At 36.1% G+C, this 18,683-nt stretch overlaps 1 protein-coding gene across 1 annotated transcript in view; it reads left to right on the top strand.

Moving 5' to 3' along the window:
• Lama4 (laminin subunit alpha 4) overlaps nt 1–18,683 on the top strand; it is a 136,066-nt gene that overhangs the window by 105,251 nt on the left and 12,132 nt on the right. Inside the window, 13 exon segments of the mRNA XM_047557628.1 lie at nt 220–382; nt 1,211–1,344; nt 2,216–2,387; nt 3,667–3,798; nt 5,547–5,689; nt 6,236–6,374; nt 6,833–6,970; nt 8,611–8,744; nt 9,681–9,845; nt 10,658–10,811; nt 15,570–15,757; nt 16,977–17,166; nt 18,050–18,205. Of these exon segments, the coding sequence (XP_047413584.1) occupies nt 220–382; nt 1,211–1,344; nt 2,216–2,387; nt 3,667–3,798; nt 5,547–5,689; nt 6,236–6,374; nt 6,833–6,970; nt 8,611–8,744; nt 9,681–9,845; nt 10,658–10,811; nt 15,570–15,757; nt 16,977–17,166; nt 18,050–18,205 (2,008 nt within the window).

An 18,683-nucleotide genomic window follows, 5' to 3' on the forward strand; every position in this document is an offset into this window, starting at 1 on the left:
TTATTTTATCTTTTTACCTGGCCATCCCATGAGTTAATCCCAAAAATGAAATGTCTTTTCCCCCTTCCCATCAATACTTAATATTCTATAAGTGTTTCTTAATGTGACAAAATCAAATCATCAATTTTGTGGTGAAGGGACATTAACATTTTGAGCTTAAGAAACTACTTTCTATAAATTATCAGGCTAATAAAGAGTAAATATCCTTTCTCTCAACAGGGTAGGGAAACATGGAAAGGTGTTTTTGACAGTCCCAAGTCTGAGTAGCACAGCAGAGGAAAAGTTTATTAAAAAGGGGGAGTTCACAGGAGAGGACTCCCTGCTGGATCTGGACCCTGAGGACACTGTCTTTTATGTTGGTGGGGTGCCTTCAAACTTCAAGGTAAGCTATGTTTGACTTATTAAAAATCTACGGTTTTTATCCATAAAACCTAAAATGATATAGGGAGGAAGTTTGAAATCATTTTAAAGAGTTCAGCTCAGTGGGTACTAGAATTCCACACCAGGATCTGTGAATCTCTGCCACCTGTATTTTCACTTTCAAATGCTTTCAAGCTATTGCTGACACTTGAAGATCCATTAATTTCATTCTGACATGTGTAAAGGTGACTAATATTACCTCCACCTGCTTGTGCCTTGTGGTGTCACCATGATTCAGATCTAGTCTCCAGCTTTGCATGTGGCAATTTCAAAAGCTCTGTTATCTCATCTAATACAGGAAGGAGATAAAATATCTGGGATGAGAGCTAATAGGACCTAGAGGAGAATTTGAGACCTGATGAAAGGTGGATAAAGGAAAGACCTCAGAGGAGTGGAAGTCAAACTAGCATTTACGTCCCAGGATTATTACTACTACAGGCACATTATTGAATCTCTGAGAGACATTCCCTTTCTTTGTATGAGAACAGGAACACCTATCCCACAGAGCTGGTGTGAGGATCAATTTTTGTCATGAATTTGCTGTCCAGCATATACTGTGTTCCTAGTCTACATTCAATGAATCCCAGCTTCTCTGCTAAGATCTATGTAACTGACAGATCACTGCTTAGCTAAATGATTTGTCATAGAGTAGACACAAACCTTGGTCTGGAAAATTATGTATGTCAATGGGAAGGTCCCTCTTGACGTGCACTTAATTTCATTGCCTATTCTGTGGTATTGGGGTGAAACTTGACCATGGGGTAATTGACTTTATCTGTCTGTTGCACAGCTTCCAGCCAGCTTAAATCTTCCTGGCTTCATGGGCTGCCTGGAGTTGGCCACTTTGAATAATGATGTGATCAGCTTGTACAACTTTAAGCACATTTATAATATGGATCCCTCCAAATCAGTGCCCTGTGCCAGGTAAGAGACAGTTAAGCGTACAAAAGACTTGGATAGTCAGTCTAGACCAGCATCAGGACAAGTATGAATCAATATGCAGGTTTTCAAACTTTTCTTTGGGGAAAACAATTATGAAACCACATAATAATCATGCTTGCAAGAAACTGTTGAGTTTTTTCTGCCACAGAGGAGTACACACAAGTATTTAAAGTGTTCACTAGTTTGAAGCTATGATATAGGAAACCAGAATTTCCCTGGGGACCTCAGTTGTCTTAGTACATAGTGTGGAGAAGAAATCCATTAAAAACAATTAGTTTACTTGTTTTAGTCAGCTTTTTTGCTGCTGTGACTAAAGGACCTGACCAGAAAAACTGTAGAGGAAGAAAAGTTTATTTAGGGTTCACCATTTCAGAGGTCTAAGTCCATAGATAGCCAGCTCCATTCCTTGGGGCTTGAGGTGAGGCAGGAAACCATGGCAGAAGAATGTGGCAGATGAAAGCAGCTCACACCATGATCAAGAAATAGAGAGAGATTCTACTCACCAGATACAAATATATACCCCAAAGCCATGCCCACAATAGCCTACCTCCTCAGCCACACCCCATCTGCTTCAGTTACCACTACTTAATCCTATCAGGCGATTGCTTGGCTGATTGGGTTAAGACTCTTGTAACCCAATCATTTCTTCTCTGAACCTTCTCGCATTGTCTCACATGCGAGCTTTTTGGGGACAACTCGCATCCAAACCATAAATATGAATACTTTTCCATGTGGACAATAGGAGTTCATTTAAAATGTCCACAGAATATATTCTGAGAAAGGGTTAAAAGGGTATCACTTGAAAAACCTAACTAAACTGTAATTTTCATCTGACCCTGCACTTCCATTTCAGAGATAAACTGGCCTTCACTCAGAGTCGGGCTGCCAGTTACTTCTTTGATGGCTCTAGTTATGCAGTGGTGAGGGACATCACAAGGAGAGGGAAGTTTGGTCAGGTGACTCGCTTTGACATAGAAGTTCGAACACCAGCTGACAATGGCCTTGTGCTCCTGATGGTCAATGGAGTGAGTAAAAATAAGTTCTTTATTTCCTTTGCTCTCTGCAATTCATGTTTCCAGGAACCTTCCTTGCTTGAGTGTGCCATGCCACAAATCGAATTTCTAGTTCAGAAAACAAAATTGGATATTTTTTCTTCAGGGAAGTTATGACAGCAATAATAAAAGCACCCCTAGAATGCATTTTCCTAGACTATAATTTGGGATGTATATTAAATATGCTCTTTTATGAACTCAAAATACAGAAAAATCAGCACCAAGATCTAGAACTTCATAGTGTCTGCAGAAATTTCACAGTGGTCTTCTGACATTTCCAAATTATATATTTTAATTGACTTTTTACAAAAAAGCTTCAACCCTTCAAGTATGTAACTTTCCCTGGGAAGCCTTACATGCCACATGAATCCTGATAAAATAATGAAATGAGGGTCCAGGGTCAATAATTCATGCATTAAATATCAAGGTTAGTTTCTTTTTGAATGTTAATTTTTTAAATTAGTATAAATAGAAGTCAAGTGTTTTATTCCTAAACTCCAATGGATTGTTTTCCACACTACCAGGAATACTCAAACTCTACTCAGGAAGTCACTTTCCACAGAACGGCAGTTTACCACATTATTTTATTTTCAAATTAATTGAATTATTTTATTTATAAACCATCCTCTGAAACAAAAGTGACCACCAAATTACTTGAGTGTTACAGAATTACTTTGGTTCTCCAATATCATGTGGTTCAAGTGAATAATAATTCCATACTTATTTATATAAATCCAGTGGAGCAAAATAATACAGAAATAGTCTTCTTTGTCTTTTCTCAGCATACATTGTTGTCTGGGGGTGATTCTTTTCAACATACCTTGAAATTATTTTTCAGTCTTATGAATTTTCCTCTTAAAATGAGTGCAGCTGCATCTTTTGGCCTATTTCAGTTTCAAAAGAGAAGGCAATTGAATAAGCACAGTATATTCTACTGTTTTGAAATTTTTTGAAGTTCAGTGATATAGACTTAAATCTTCATTCATTAATTTTTTAAAGTAGAATAAAAATAAGATTTCTATTTTAAATTGGGTATAAATATTAATACTTTTGTATATTAGTATGAGAAATAAATATCTGATAGGGAAGTAGTTATTATTTTTATTTCATAGTAAGAATTTCATGAGACTTCCTTAGAATTCAAATAATGTCAATTCTAAAGAATGCAGTGTTATTTCTCAAACTCAGCTAAATCTGACTCTACTTTCATGATAGCAAATACTCCCATCTTACAACTTCTTTCTCTCTGCAGAGTATGTTTTTCAGTTTGGAAATGCTCAATGGCTACCTACATGTGTTCTATGACTTTGGATTCAGCACTGGTCCCGTGCATCTTGAAGATACATTGAAGAAAGCCCAAATTAATGATGCAAAATACCATGAGGTACAGTAGTTGTGGTTTGGGTAGTTTTAGTTTTGATTTGGGTTTTTGTAGCCAGACCTATTGATCTAATCAGATGGTCAAATGAGACAGGTAAGATAGTAATTAAAATGAACATCTTCATGTCTAAAGAGTGATCGAAGGGCCCTCATCTACTCAAACCCAGGAAAACATTTGCTTTAAATGAATGGCTGGTTTTGTCACGACATTTCTAATAAAAGAGTCACCAAAAGATTCCTTTTAATTATATCATTGACCAAAAGACTCCGGTTAACCTTAAATAATTGATTACAATTAGCACACCTATAGAGTCCTATCTGTTTGTTAAACATGCTCAAATGTAGATACAAAGCCCCACTAAATGCAAAAAGAGTAGTTAGAATAAACTTAGAATTTCATTTTTAGCCAATTATCTAGAGTTTAGAAAATACTAGTTTACCTTAAAAGATAACTCAAAAATAATGTTCTTTAGTCTTGAACCAGATTTATGATCTACTGAAAATGTACTTCATCTGTTTTCATTAACAAGTATTTTAAATATTAAAGAAGCATATACAAAACATATTTTAATTTGAACCAAAATGGAGTAGGCAGGAGTGTATTTCCTTTTTGAGTTCAAAATCCGTGGCCTTCCTGAAGTTGGATCACAATAAAAGATTTTAACTATTTCTCTGACTAGGAACTGCTCACTGTGTCACCCAAAAAATGACACCTGTTAATGTGCAGTCTCAAATCCAGAAGGCACCCACTTGAGAATGCAAGTGGTCTCCAGAGACTGGACAATAAGGAAAATGAGGAACTGTTCAATAGGTATAAAGTCTTCATTGTGCTTGATGAATAAATTCTAGAGATCTGCTGACTAACACAGGGCCTATAGTTAACAACAATTCAAAGTTTACTACTGGGGATATAGCTCACTGGTAGAGCCCTTGCCTAGCATGAAACCCTGTACCAGTACCTCAAAAAAAAAAAAAAATTAAGAGGGTAGCCAGGCACAGTGGCGCATGCCTGTAATTCCAGCAGCACAGGAAGCTGAGACAGGAGGATCAGGAGTTCAAAGCCTGCCTCAGCAACTCAGTGAGGCACTTAGCAACTCAGTGAGACCCTGTCTCTAATAAAAATATTTTTCAAAGGGCTGGGGATGTGGCTAGTGGTTGAGCACCCCTGGGTTCAACCCCCAGTACCAAAAAAAATTAATTAATTAATTAAGAGGGTAGATCTCATGTTAAGTGTGCTACACACACACACACACACACACAATTGGAGGGAGCACAACTTTGGTAAGTGTTAGATATGCCTATGACCTTACTTGTGATAATGCTCTGATGGGTGTTCACCTATGTGCAAAATTCATCAAATTGTATATATTAATTATCCATATTTGTATATTTATTATGCCTCAATAAAGCTGTTTTTTTTTTTTTTTTAAAGAAGAAAAGAAAGCACCTGCTATACTTCTTTCTCATAATCCTTCAGAAGGGACGGGAGAAAATAGGTCTCATGGCAAAATTTTGCTTGGGTCCAATCCCTCTTCACATAGGCATCCTTCCAAAGGAAATGTGAACTGCTGATTGTAAAAGTGTTTTCATATCTGTGAGTAAGAAAGGAAAACCTGTTACCTATTTTGTAGACAAAAAAAGCACAAGGACAAGGAGGACCAGCTGTCACAGCCAGCATAATTGTAATACACGAAAGTCTTTAAAACGCTGACAATTAAACATGATCAAGACTTTCTGTATTATTTCTCCCAGATCTCAATCATTTACCACAATGACAAGAAAATGATTTTGGTAGTTGATAGACGGCATGTCAAGAGCATGGACAATGAAAAGATGAAAATACCCTTTACAGATATATTCATTGGAGGGGCTCCCCCAGAAATCTTACAATCCAGGTAAGTTTTTCTTTAGTTATACAGCCGTTGGTTCCTAATGATATTCTGGTGTATAGTCAATATCCAGAAGAGGTTCAGTAACGGGTGTAGCATCCCCACTTGCTACCTTTACATGAATTACTAGGTGCAGGCACACATTCATACACTTGTAGGCCCTCTGCAGCCCATGCTCATGATCTCCTTAAATTAGCATCTCATAGATGTACATCACAGGTTATTTTAATTATTGCATTGCTCTCAGAACATAGTCTAATGCAATATTTCTCTTTGACAAGAGCAGAACATGAGTATTGTGTGAAGACAAGAGATTTTGGATTTTGAAAACTATAAAGATGTAAACAAGTTGTCTTGACGCCAAACAAAACTCCTTAGTAGGCGAAGATTAGACATTGCTTTGTGCTTGTCAAAAAAAGCTTGAGAACATGAATGATTATGAAGCCATTATAAATGACTATAAATAAACTCAAATTGCATAGCCTACATACACAGGGTAATGTCATTATTATCATCATGGCCATATCAGTGAAGGCTCCTTTTCTTTTCCAGGACCCTAAGGGCACACCTTCCCCTAGATATCAACTTCAGAGGATGTATGAAGGGTTTCCAGTTCCAAAAGAAAGATTTCAATTTACTAGAGCAGACAGAAACCCTAGGAGTTGGTTATGGATGCCCAGAAGACTCTCTTGTAAGTACCATTCAGTCAAAAGCTTTTAAATGAATAGACACAAAATCTCAGAAGCTAGAAAAGTCCCCTTTCAGATTTTCTAAGTTCCTAAGTACATCTTGGGTTCCTTTCTGCCACTAGCAGAAAGAAGAATCATTAAGCTAGAAAGAGTGGTGAGGTTCCTCTGTGACTTGTGCAGAGCTTTAGGTTTGGTGGGTGGGGCATCTGAAGCCCAGACAGGCTGCTTAAGCATCACTAATCACTCAGAGTGGAGGAAGTGAAGAAGTTTCTAACAGAAACCCCATCCCTTAAAGAATACAGAGGAAAGACTGGATTGCCTGAATGCCAGTACAAACCATAAGTCGAAACCAGAACTACTACTTAGAAACTAGGGGACAAGGCCTTTTGAATACCAGAAATTGACATAATAAGCATTTCACAATTATAAAAACGCTATATCCACTTTTTTTGGCACACAGATATCCCGTAGAGCATATTTCAATGGACAGAGTTTCATTGCTTCAGTTCAGAAAATATCTTTCTTTGATGGCTTTGAAGGAGGTTTTAATTTCCGAACATTACAACCAAATGGATTACTGTTCTATTATGCTTCAGGGGTAAGTGTTTGTTTTTCCCTTAGTAAACTTCTTTGTGATAGCTGTTTAAACTGCAATCAATTTTTTATTAAAAGTGAGTTACTATTCAGATTTTGACATACATAGACAATGCAGAATGTCACATTTCAGGCACTGTAAAATATTATGCTTTGTACATCAGGAGTTCTTAATCTGAGATTCATGGACCTATCCCTTAGGAGAGAATTCAAGGAGTCTGTGGACTTGGAGATGGATGGAAAAAATTATATTTTTATTTTCTGTAGCTAAAATATGTCATTCTTCAATTATGATCTTGGCAACAAGCCACAGTAGTGTTAGCAGTATCTGTGACTTTGTCATTAAAAGAAATCACAAATAATTTTGTTTCACATTACAATTGTGACAGATATCTCTGTAATTTTTGCTCATGACTACTTCCAAATTATAGAAATAATTAGGTCTTCTACTAGATCCTATTATTTAATACCTTAATGAAGAAGTGTGTACATATGTATTACCATAACAGATTTATTGCTTAAAAATTTTGAAGACTATTTAAATATAGTTGGTTTCCCTTCTTCCTGAATATTCTGTCTTTAAAACATTATTTTATAAAGGACTCCATATGTATAACCAAACTCCCAAAAGGATTCATGGCACAAAAAGGAAATGTTAAGAACCTCTGTATGTTATGAAGAAATACATCTGTGATTTAATTTATAATAGAAAAGAACATACACACTTCCCTGGTTTTGAATTTTAATACACTTGAACTTAGCTTATAAAGATGTTATTTCAAGTATAGAATTAAAATGCATAGAGGTTTGGTGACTCTAGAATCAAACTGATATATCTCAGAGGTTGTCACACTAATATATACACTAATGCTCCAGATCAGAATTTTTGAAAGCAACTTCATATCTGTCACATTCACATTCAATTTAATTTAATTAGGTAGCATCTGTGAGAATTTTTTGAAAGAACTTTATAGGACTTCTGCCCCAAACCTGCCTCATATTACCCTGATTAGTTAAAAAGTAGGGGTTTTTTATCCACAAAGAGTAGTCTGTTTTGAATAGAACTCAAGGAAACTGCACTGAAAGTTGACAGAAGTTGGTGCCCATATAAGGAAAGAGAAGCAAGATTACTATTTGCCAATATTTTAAGACAAGCAATAGGCAACTTCAGAAAAAGAAGTAACTTGTGCTTTTTGAAATTTCTCTTCTGCCTCTGTAAGTTAAAAAAAAAAAGTGAAGCATTTAAAAAGCCAGACTAGCAACTTAACTCTGACCTCATCTTCTAGCTACATCCTCAAGGAGATTCAAATATTGCCTTTTTGAAAGAAATTAAATGAGACTGATGACCGAGTAGAAATGTCTGAGTTAGGAAGATGACTAGGACAACTCTCAGCATTAAAAAAAATCACCAACATTTTCAGTTCAAATTATAGGAGTATATTTTTTCCATTGAAACATATCTAATTTTGTAAGCCACACCAATACAAAAGTGGGATTTTTGTTGTGATTCATTGAAATTGTTGTGCCAGAAATTCCCTGCACACTCTGTATTCCTTTAGCAGTTCTTTTAAGTAAATGTTGAAAATGTGCCCATTTTGGGGTGTCCCTGCCCTCCCTACTTAAAAACCTGTGCTTGCATTTCAGTCTGATGTGTTTTCCATTTCACTGGATAATGGTACTGTCACCATGAATGTCAAGGGCATCAAAGTTCAGTCAGCAGATAAGCAGTACAATGATGGGCTGTCCCACTTCATCATAACCTCTGTCTCACCCACAAGGTATAGACGCTCACCTAATGTTCTTCCCACCATATGTCTTTATTTGTAGGACATGATTCTGTCAAATGTCACTGTGAATAACAGGTTATTCTATTGCCTTTCTAGTGTTTAAAAAAAAGGTGAAAGGAACAAGTTTGGGTTTTTTTTCTCTTTAAAAAAAATGCTATTACTTTTTAAGACCTGACAAATAAATCACTGTCAAATTACTTAACAAAAATATAAAGGATTTTTCCCAATAAAATGAACAGTTACAGTCTTCTTGAGGGCAGTGCCTACTCATACTGAATGGACTGCAGTGTGTTGCACCTAGAAAGAACTCAGCAAATATTGGTCACCAAAATTAAATTTTAAATTTTAAATTGACCAATTGAGGATGCCACATTTGTGGCCACATTTTAAAAGTTCTGGCTTAACTTTAAATTGCATAATCCTGTATTTATTTTTCATAATAAGAAAACTTTTGAAACAGGAAATAAACCTCTGTTGTAGACTGCTGCTTGTCTATGTCCACTTCTGTTCTTTTCATGTCTACCCACCAAAAGTAAACATTAGTAGGTGTTTTCTAGACTCCATTTCCAATAAAGACAAAACCACCCAACGTACTTTGCAATGAGAATGACCTCCCACAACTGTGATTAAGTGATCTCCATGAGGCATGTTCTTTTCTTCACCAAAAAAATAATGGAAATGATCAGTTATCTGATCTTCTTGCTCTAGGAGTTTAAATTCCAATGGTTTGGAGGAGGGGGTTTGCATACAGAACTATTCAACTATTTTATCCTGGGCCTCATGAAAAACCTGGCATCCCTTTGTTTTTTTTTAATTCATCAGATGTTCCATTTCAGTTCCATGAGAAAAACCTGCTTATTTAACTAGAGAGAAAATCAAGGTAAAACAGCAACTGCATGCTGTGTAAAGAAGCTTCTTCTTTTGCAGATACGAACTGGTAGTAGATAAGAACAGACTTGGGAATAAGAATCCTACCAAAGGGAAAGCAGAACACATTCAAGCAACTGAAAAGAAGTTTTACTTCGGTGGCTCTCCCATCAGTCCCCAGTATGCTAACTTCACTGGCTGTATAAGTAATGCCTACTTTACCAGGTATAATATTTTCATTACCAATAAATCTATACAATTGATTTTAAAAGATCAAGATATTAGTGCAAATATTACATACTTAACGCTGAGAAATGTGAAATTGATCAGAGGCACTAAAGGGCAATACTTAAGAGCTTATATGTACTTGAGCAAATGACATACTTAGATTTATGTGTAGGTTTTTTTGGGTTTTTGGGTTTTTTGCCTTATAATTTCTGTATAACTGTGACTAACTAAGGCTTCATTTCTTCACCTGCAAAATGCAGATAATAATAGTACTTTTTTGGTAGGCTTGTCATGCCGAATAAATGAGATAATACACATAAAGCACCAGGCACAGCACCTGTTATACAACAATCTATAAATATTAGATGCAATTGTTTTGCACTTATTAGTAAAGGTGTACCATAGAGTAATATGCCAAAATCCTTGTTTAAAGTTTAATAAAGTCTTGATTTAATGCATGACTTAAAATGAAGCCATTAATCTAGGCCCTTAACAAAGACAATAGAAGTTCCTCAAGTACAAAAACAAGCAGAGGAGACTTTAGTTCAGACTAAGAAACACAGAGGTGGTTATCAGAGTATGATAAGGGAAAAGATGTTCATCCATCAGAATGTGTGATCCCAGACACATTGTTAATAATTAATTGCTCAAATGATAATTTCAAGGATTCTTGTTAAGATAGTAACAGGTAAGGACCCATCACACACAAAAACTTTTTTTATTGTCAGAGTTCTTTGACTGTCATAGCTTTCATGATATAATTCTGAACAATATTTTTTAAGTTAATTTTTCCTCTGTTGCAAATACAGGTTGGATAGAGATGTGGAGGTCGAGGATTTCCAGCGGTATTCTGAAAAGGTCCACACTTCTCTTTATGAGTGTCCCATTGAGTCTTCACCATTGTTTCTATTTCACAAAAAAGGAAAAAATTCCTCAAAGCCTAAAGCAAGCCAGAATAAAAAGGTAAAAGATAATGCTGTGCAAATTTTCCCCTGCCCTCATATTCCATGCATGCAACTCTCGACATGGTTGCTTTATAGGATTTACTCTAGTTTGCAACTGTGTACATATGAAAGATAGAATTCTTGCAGTATCAGATACTCCAGTTTACTAGCTTTGTTTACTCCATTATTGTTCCCCTAAAAACATGTCCAATCAGCTGTTTCCTAATAGCTCCAACTACTTTTCAATGCAATGGTTAAAATCGTTTTGTTCTTGCCTGACGTAGTGGTGCATGCCTGTAATCTCAGCAGTTCAGGAGGCTGAGCCAGGAGGATTTCTAGTTCAAAGCCAGCCTCAGCAAAAGCAAGGCACTAAGCAACTCAGTGAGACCCTGTCTCTAAATAAAGTACAAAAGTAAGGCTGAGGATGTAGCTCAGTGGCCAAGTGCCCCTGAGTTCAATCCTTGGTACCCCACCCAAAATTGTTCTGTTCTTAATAATTTGCCTATATAATATTTATTGTTTAGTACCATTTTTCTCTAGTATCATTTACTTTCATAAAATAATCTCAGACTTTTGTCACAATTATGCAAATTATTAAAATCTGTGATCTTACCATTTCCCCCTCCTTCCTTGGCATTTGCTTTCGTAACCATTCATGTGCCCAAGTTATCTATGATATCTACCAGACCTCATCAAAATCTTAAGTTTTAAAATTCCATTCTCCATTCTTTCTCATTCATTTAGATGCATGTTATTTACCTTTGTTACAAATGAAATCCTAATCCCTTCTCATTCTTCCAGTATGACACTCCCCATCGTTTTCATGGTCTAATTTTAACAATGCACTCAGGTATGCGTGCTCCCATGCTGACCCAAGCCACTATCATCTCTCACCCTCCAAACAGATTTCCTCACTTCTGCCTTGTTCCTGAGAGTCTACTCTCAATATGACAGTCAATCCCTTATAAATATAAACCATATCATATCACTCCTCTGCATTCATGGTAAAAGCCCAAGAACCTACAATTCATAAGAGGCCCAGTGTGATCCATGCCCCTTTCCCTCTCTGAGTCCCTCTCCTCCCACTTGCCCACCTCACTTGCTCTTCTGGCCACACCAGTCTCTTGACTATTATTACTAAAATAGGCCATATGCACTCCTACCTTAGGATCTGTATTCAAGTTTTCTTTCTGCCTAGACCATTCTTCCCCCAAATATCTAAAAGAACAACTTATAGGATCAAGCAATTCCTGACTACCCATTTGTTTCCACAGCAGGCCTCCTGCAACCTACCAGCACTATTGATCTCCTTTGCCTTTTTCTATTTGTTCTTTTTTCCATAGTGAAGAATATAGCTACCACACTTAATGTAGTACATGAAGTTTGCTAGATGTAGCTTTAATAGCTACTAAGAAAAACCTGTGGCCTCTGATTTAAATTTTTTTCAAGGATTAAAGTGTTGGGATTATAATAATTTATTTTTGCAATCACTTCCTGATATTCTATTTTATGCATTGCTATAATTCATTTAACCACTAATCGACACTCAGTTGTTTCCAGTTCTCTACTTTTATAGGTGAACATTCTTAAACATAAATCTTTGAACACATTGCTGAATAAATATTTAGGATAGATTCCAGGAGGTAGAATTACTAGATTTAGGCAAATTACCTTCCAAAAAGCTAACACTGATTTATATTTCCCCATAGGTACTTGAGAATATGTGTCTTAACAACTATGGTCCAGACTTACATTTTTTCATAGTTTGTATGTCTCAAATTTAATTGGGGGAAACAATTTCTCATTTAGTTTGTAATATAATAATGAGTATTTTATGTACTGTAGTAGACATTATTATGGGGCAGCTAGCCAATCAGTGTCTTCTCCAAGAACTGTTTCTTTACCTATAGGGTAAGTACTATGTTTTAGGGGTGTGACCTTACCTCCTTGGATATGGATATTAAACCAGTGCAGATCATGTGAACTAAGCTGGACTTGAGATTCTCTTCCTTGGGAACTTAGAACCTAGAGAGCCTAGCCTGAGCATGATTAAATAGAAAACCTACAAACTTGAGAGCTCTATGTTGATTGGACACAGAGAAAGAAAGCTGCTTTCTAGAAATAATGAGAAGTGAGAAGTTGTCCTGCAGAGAAAGAAGAATAAAAGCAGACACTCTGAAAAACAAAGCTGACATACCAGAAACCTCCAGAAAAGGAATGCCTTGGTTCTTCTTAGCTTTCCAATTCTTGCTTCTGGCCCCTGGTAGGATCCTGCTGTACTGTTTTATCTTGATTTGTGTAAGATAGCACCATATCCCTCTTTTTCTTCAGTAGCTCAACTAGCTTGCTTTTATCTCACACACAGACCCTCCCTCCAAATAAAAAAAAAAATCTTGCTAAACTGAATTTGGTACAAGTAGGATTGTATCTAACAGGCCCTCAGAGAAAAAAAATATACTGTTAAATTATAAGTTAAAGTCATTGGAATTTAGTGATAATCCCCACACATATAACTGTGTTAAATGGAATCTTTGTATTTTATAGCAGTTATGTATTAAGTTATAAATTCTCTTTTTGATTAGTATTAAAAGCATTCAGGCACAAAGGCTACAAGTCTCTGGCTACCATGTAGCAAGACACCAGAGTTTATTCATTTTTGCAGTGGACAAATGACAGGTAGTACTTAGTCTATGCATTCCCACTTTGAGGCAGAGTAAGGAAGACTAGTCAATTGAGCCACCATGGTCCATAGAGCCTCATGGTTTGCTGAGCCTCTGGAATCTAATTCACCATTGCACTATTCGTCGGGCTAAGTGAATGTACTAACTGAGAGAGAGTGAGATCCTGTCCACCAAAACGGAGAGAATAGGGAGCACCCAGAGTTGGAGAAAGTCCACACCCCTACCAAACCAAACTCTTACCCCTACCCTTCAGGTCCTGTGCAAAGCTTGTCAAGGCTGGGCCCCTAAATGAAACAAAGGTGGTCATATTTCCCTAAAAGATTCTACTAGGATTAGAATACAGCATGGGGTATGGAAATTTTTTCTCAAGATATATAGAGGGAAAAAGTCTCCCTGTAGCCCTACTCCAGCTCGTTCAGCAATTTACGGCTTGGAACTACGGCTGTTTTATGTAGGTGAGGGCCTGAACCAGAAGTGTTGATAACTGGGTAGGTTTCTTCCATTCAAGAGAGAAACCTTGCTTCTGTAGCAGTGAATCAGTTTCTGAGCTCTGATGGCTGTTAGGAAGTGAAGAGGGGAAAATGGAACCAGATGGGCTTTTCTTTAGGATGTGTGAGTCTGTGAGCCCCCATCTTCCTTTCTCCAACATAACCACTACTCCAAGAGTCTTCACTGCCCAAACCCCACTGGAGGAACTATTGTTCCAGGGTAAAGTCACTGGCACGGCTCATCTGCCCTTTAATTTACCTGCCACCATAACAAAATTTCAAGAGTAATTCTGGATTTGGCTGGAACCCTGAATTTTTTTGAAGGTGTTAACTTTTACTCATATGAGATTAGGCATTTTATTATCACTCTGTTCCAATCTGCATTATATCTTCCAGAAATTCCACATCACTTTGTTCCGCTTATGAAAAACCTCCTAGATTTCCAGAACAGCTGTAGATTTATTTGTATGTGGATAGTTTGTCTAACATTTCAATGGGAATTGAAATGGGATGGGGGAATGACATGTGCATAAAATTGTCTTTTCTTTTCTAACCCTCTCTCTCCTCCTGTTTCTTGCTCTGTTCTCCTGTTCTTCCCAGGACAAACATTCACTCTCCTGTCAGGCTGCAGGCTGTCTTTCTGAGTAGGTCACAGCTGGCCATTCCCTGCTTTTAAAACGTTTGTACCTCCTTATCACCTAAAAAACAAAACTCAACTGTTAGCACCTAATGTCCTTTATATCTACCACCAACTTGTCTTCCAATTGCTAATTATATACCTGTTTCTCCAAACTGATTTTCAGTTCTTTAAAAAAACACAATCATTTCTCACCTATTTCCCACCATGTACCGCCCATAGAAGACATGCCAAAACAATGAGTTCTTTCCTCTCCACTTTGGCCACCTGATAATAAATATTTGCTTGAATAAGTGAATAAATGATTAAACGATTGAATTTATTTACATTTACTTTCATTTTGCTTCAGAAATTAATTGTTAAATATTGGCCTATAATTTTAAAACTTTACATTTTAACATCAGCAGTACAATTTGAAGAGCACAATATAATGTTTAAGTTGTTCTGTATTTATTCTGTCGCATAAGATTTTTGCCCCATATCCTATCACCGCAAATATTCTTAGGTATTTTAAAGATGTTGCTAAATAGCTTAACTTTTTTACATAGCATGTATAAATAATAATAATGTGTGTAAAAGTGATATTGTGGCCTACGTAAGGGTTTTAGTTGATTTTTCTCAGGGTTATTTTATTGCCCACTTTTCCAGTTTCACTATTACTTGGGATGTGTGCTTAATTTAAATTACAGTTATCTCTATAACTTCCATTTAACTCTGCTTTACTGTCACAAACTCAAATTTTGCGTTCATTAACATGGTATGTTTTTGTTGTTACTGCTGCAGCTACTGCCATCATTTGCTTATGGTGTAGGAGGAGAAAAGAGAGGCGCCTCCTATTTCATGAATGAAAAATGCATAAATAATGCCTATTTTATTACCTTGTTATTAATATTAATGGTGAGGACATCACAATGTTTGCTGCTAACATACCACATTTATCCCTTAATTTGATTTATTCCCTACTTTTATAGGGAGAGAAAAGTAAAGATGCACCTTCATGGGATCCTGCTGGCCTGAAGTTCCCAGAGCAGAATATTCCTAGAGACTCTCTTTGTCACCTTTCCAACAGCCCTAGAGCAATAGAGCATGCCTATCAATATGGAGGGACAGCCAACAGCCGCCAAGAGTTTGAACACTTACAAGGAGATTTTGGTGAAAAGTAAAGTAACACACTATGCTTCCGGAAACCTAATGTCATACTCCATCCTTGTTTGCCACATATCATCTTTTTTCCTATGATCTTTCCTATCTTCCACTTTAATCCTATTATCATCAAAAAGTGTTCTAAAATCTTTCCAAGAAATTATGTTCTCTGTGACTTTTCTTCCCAAATGTAAGATACATAAAAGAGCATTCGCCCAGGAGTTTACAATGTTTGATCAAAAAGAAAAGACAATCAAGGACAGGAAAATGGGGCAAGTTTCAAATTACTCACCATCTAACCTTGATATCATCTTACTCCCCCACACAAATTGCCTTCACATTGTAAATGGGAATGCACCCGGATTGCTAGGTTAATAAGGAAAGACACTGAAAATACAAATACATTTGTACATCTATGGCCCTCCATCTGCCTCAAACCCATCTCTTCTTCCCAGTGTTCCACAACTATTTACTATTGTTGAAAATCAATTTTATAGCTTTAATAACAAATATTTTTATGTATTATATACTTCAATCAAAGAGTCATACCAGGAAATGCATCCAATAATAAACTTCTAAATCTTTTTACTTTGTTACTTACCTAATAGGTAGAATCAGCATTTTGTATTCTTCAGGAAGAATTTAGAATTAATGAAACTAGAAGTTATGAAGTTTATTTTATTTATAAAATAAAAACTGATAACTATATCTTATACAAACTTGGAACTAAACTTCTAGAAAATTTTTTTACACATATATTTCTACACACAGGGGTGACTACTTTTAAAATATGATATCCATTGATTCATTTTTACTGGGAAAAATTTTAATCTGTAATTTAGATAGTACACAAATAATATTACTCCTATAAAAATTTCTACATGCATATTGATTAATCACTAGTATTTTATCCATACAAATAAACTTCTTTAAAATAGAATTTTTACAAGTTGTAACTATATTATCAGAGCAAGACACAATCAGATCCTTTACTAAGACAACATTTCCATAGATGTAAAGTGTATCACTATTGTTTGATGAAGTAGGGAAGAATTTACAGTTTTGAACTAACCACATTACCCAATATTTATTCATAAAACTAACAGACAACAGTAATGCTGCTTGGGCTAGCTAGAATGGCTGTTTATTTATTCTTCCTCATGCTGTATTACTTTTAGGAGTGAAAGATTATCCACAGTTTTACAAATGGTAAGGTTTTTCTTTTCATTTACCAGATCTCAGTTTTCCATAAGTCTGAAAACTCGTTCCTCCCATGGTATGATTTTCTACGTCTCCGATCAAGAAGAAAATGACTTCATGACCTTATTCTTGGCCCATGGTCGCTTGGTTTTCATGTTTAATGTTGGCCACAAGAAACTGAAGATTAGAAGCCAGGAGAAATACAATGATGGATCATGGCATGATGTAAGTTGAAGGCAGAGAATAGCATTAATGGCAAATATCCACCACTGTCCAAGGGATTGACTGTGATACTCGACTATTGGTCTCTAGAAATAGCCATTTTGAAATTCTGCTGCTGTACACTCAGAGTTCAATTTCAAAAATTTATTAATTCCTTATAAAAACCTGTAAACATACTCTTTAAAGAAAAACAAAGGATAAGTATAATTATTTTAACCAAATATTCAGTAGCCAATATAAATGGAAGCTTGGTTTCTAATAATTCTACTTGAGTTTTTTCCCACTGTTCTTAATTTCAACAATTATTATTGAATATCTTTATAGGCTAAGCTGTGGAAGACACTGAGTAAATCTGTAAGTTAGGGAACACATAATATTAGAAGAAATCAGTGGGTATATAAAGGAAAGAGTCAGCAAAGCAAGATGCATTACAATTAGTTACAATAATTTTTAGAGAGGGAGCTGGTTAACTGAAAAGAGCTTCACACAGATCTCTGCTAAATGTAAATGGGAACTAAGCCTGTAGCTTTAAATCATTCTATCTAGGATCAGAAAATATACAGAGCACTTCCTCTAACTGAAGTGGTGAAGCCAAGATGAGCCAGAAAAGCACACCCATGTATATATAAAGCAAGGACTAGAGATAATCCACAAAACAGAATAAAATAATGAAGTTTCTGACATTCCAAAAACTAGATAGCCAGAAGTCTACTAAGCAGAGGAAAAGATAAAACTCCTGACCTTCAGAGAAGTGACCATCTTTTTATGAACTTTCTGAAGATTTCCCATGGCATTTCAACTTCAGAATTGGGAGGAGAGATAAACAAGCCTTTTCCCCCATCTTGGGATTTACCTAAGATATGCTATCTTCCTTCTCTCCATCCAGGTAATTTTTGTTCGGGAAAAGAGCAGTGGTCGACTGATCATTGATGGTCTTCGAGTCCTAGAAGAAAGTCTTCCTCCTTCTGGAGCTGCCTGGAAAATCAAGGGTCCCATATATTTGGGAGGAGTGGCTCCAGGAAGGGCTGTGAAAAATGTCCAGGTAAGCCGTACGAGGTAAAGTCAAGTCATTGACCTTTAGAACTGGAAGGTCACTTCATTCAGGCCCACCTGTCATACACAAGGAAACTAATATAGTTGTTTCCTAAAATTGTAGTTTTGCTGAAGTTGGAACATCAAAATGAGTATTGCCCCACAGGCAATCTGCCTGCTCTGGGACATTACAAAGTCAGGAGTGCCTCTTGATTTAAAAGTAGAGGTGAGATGAAAAGTTTCAGAGGTATAAATTATCACAAAAATCATATCTTATGGGGAATCTTATTTATTGATCAAATACCTATATTTTTAATATAAAGAGATACCCAAACCAGGAAGCAAGTCATTCCATTACATTATTGTGATATTCCATTATATTATTTTAAAAATGTTTCAGGTCATTATGTAAACTACAATTACATTTTTGTTTCTTAACACATATTCACACATAGAATTTGTAAATGTGCAAATAATATGAAATGAGA

This window comes from Sciurus carolinensis, chromosome 7 (assembly GCF_902686445.1).
Source record: "Sciurus carolinensis chromosome 7, mSciCar1.2, whole genome shotgun sequence".
Taxonomy (NCBI): Eukaryota; Metazoa; Chordata; class Mammalia; order Rodentia; family Sciuridae; genus Sciurus; species Sciurus carolinensis.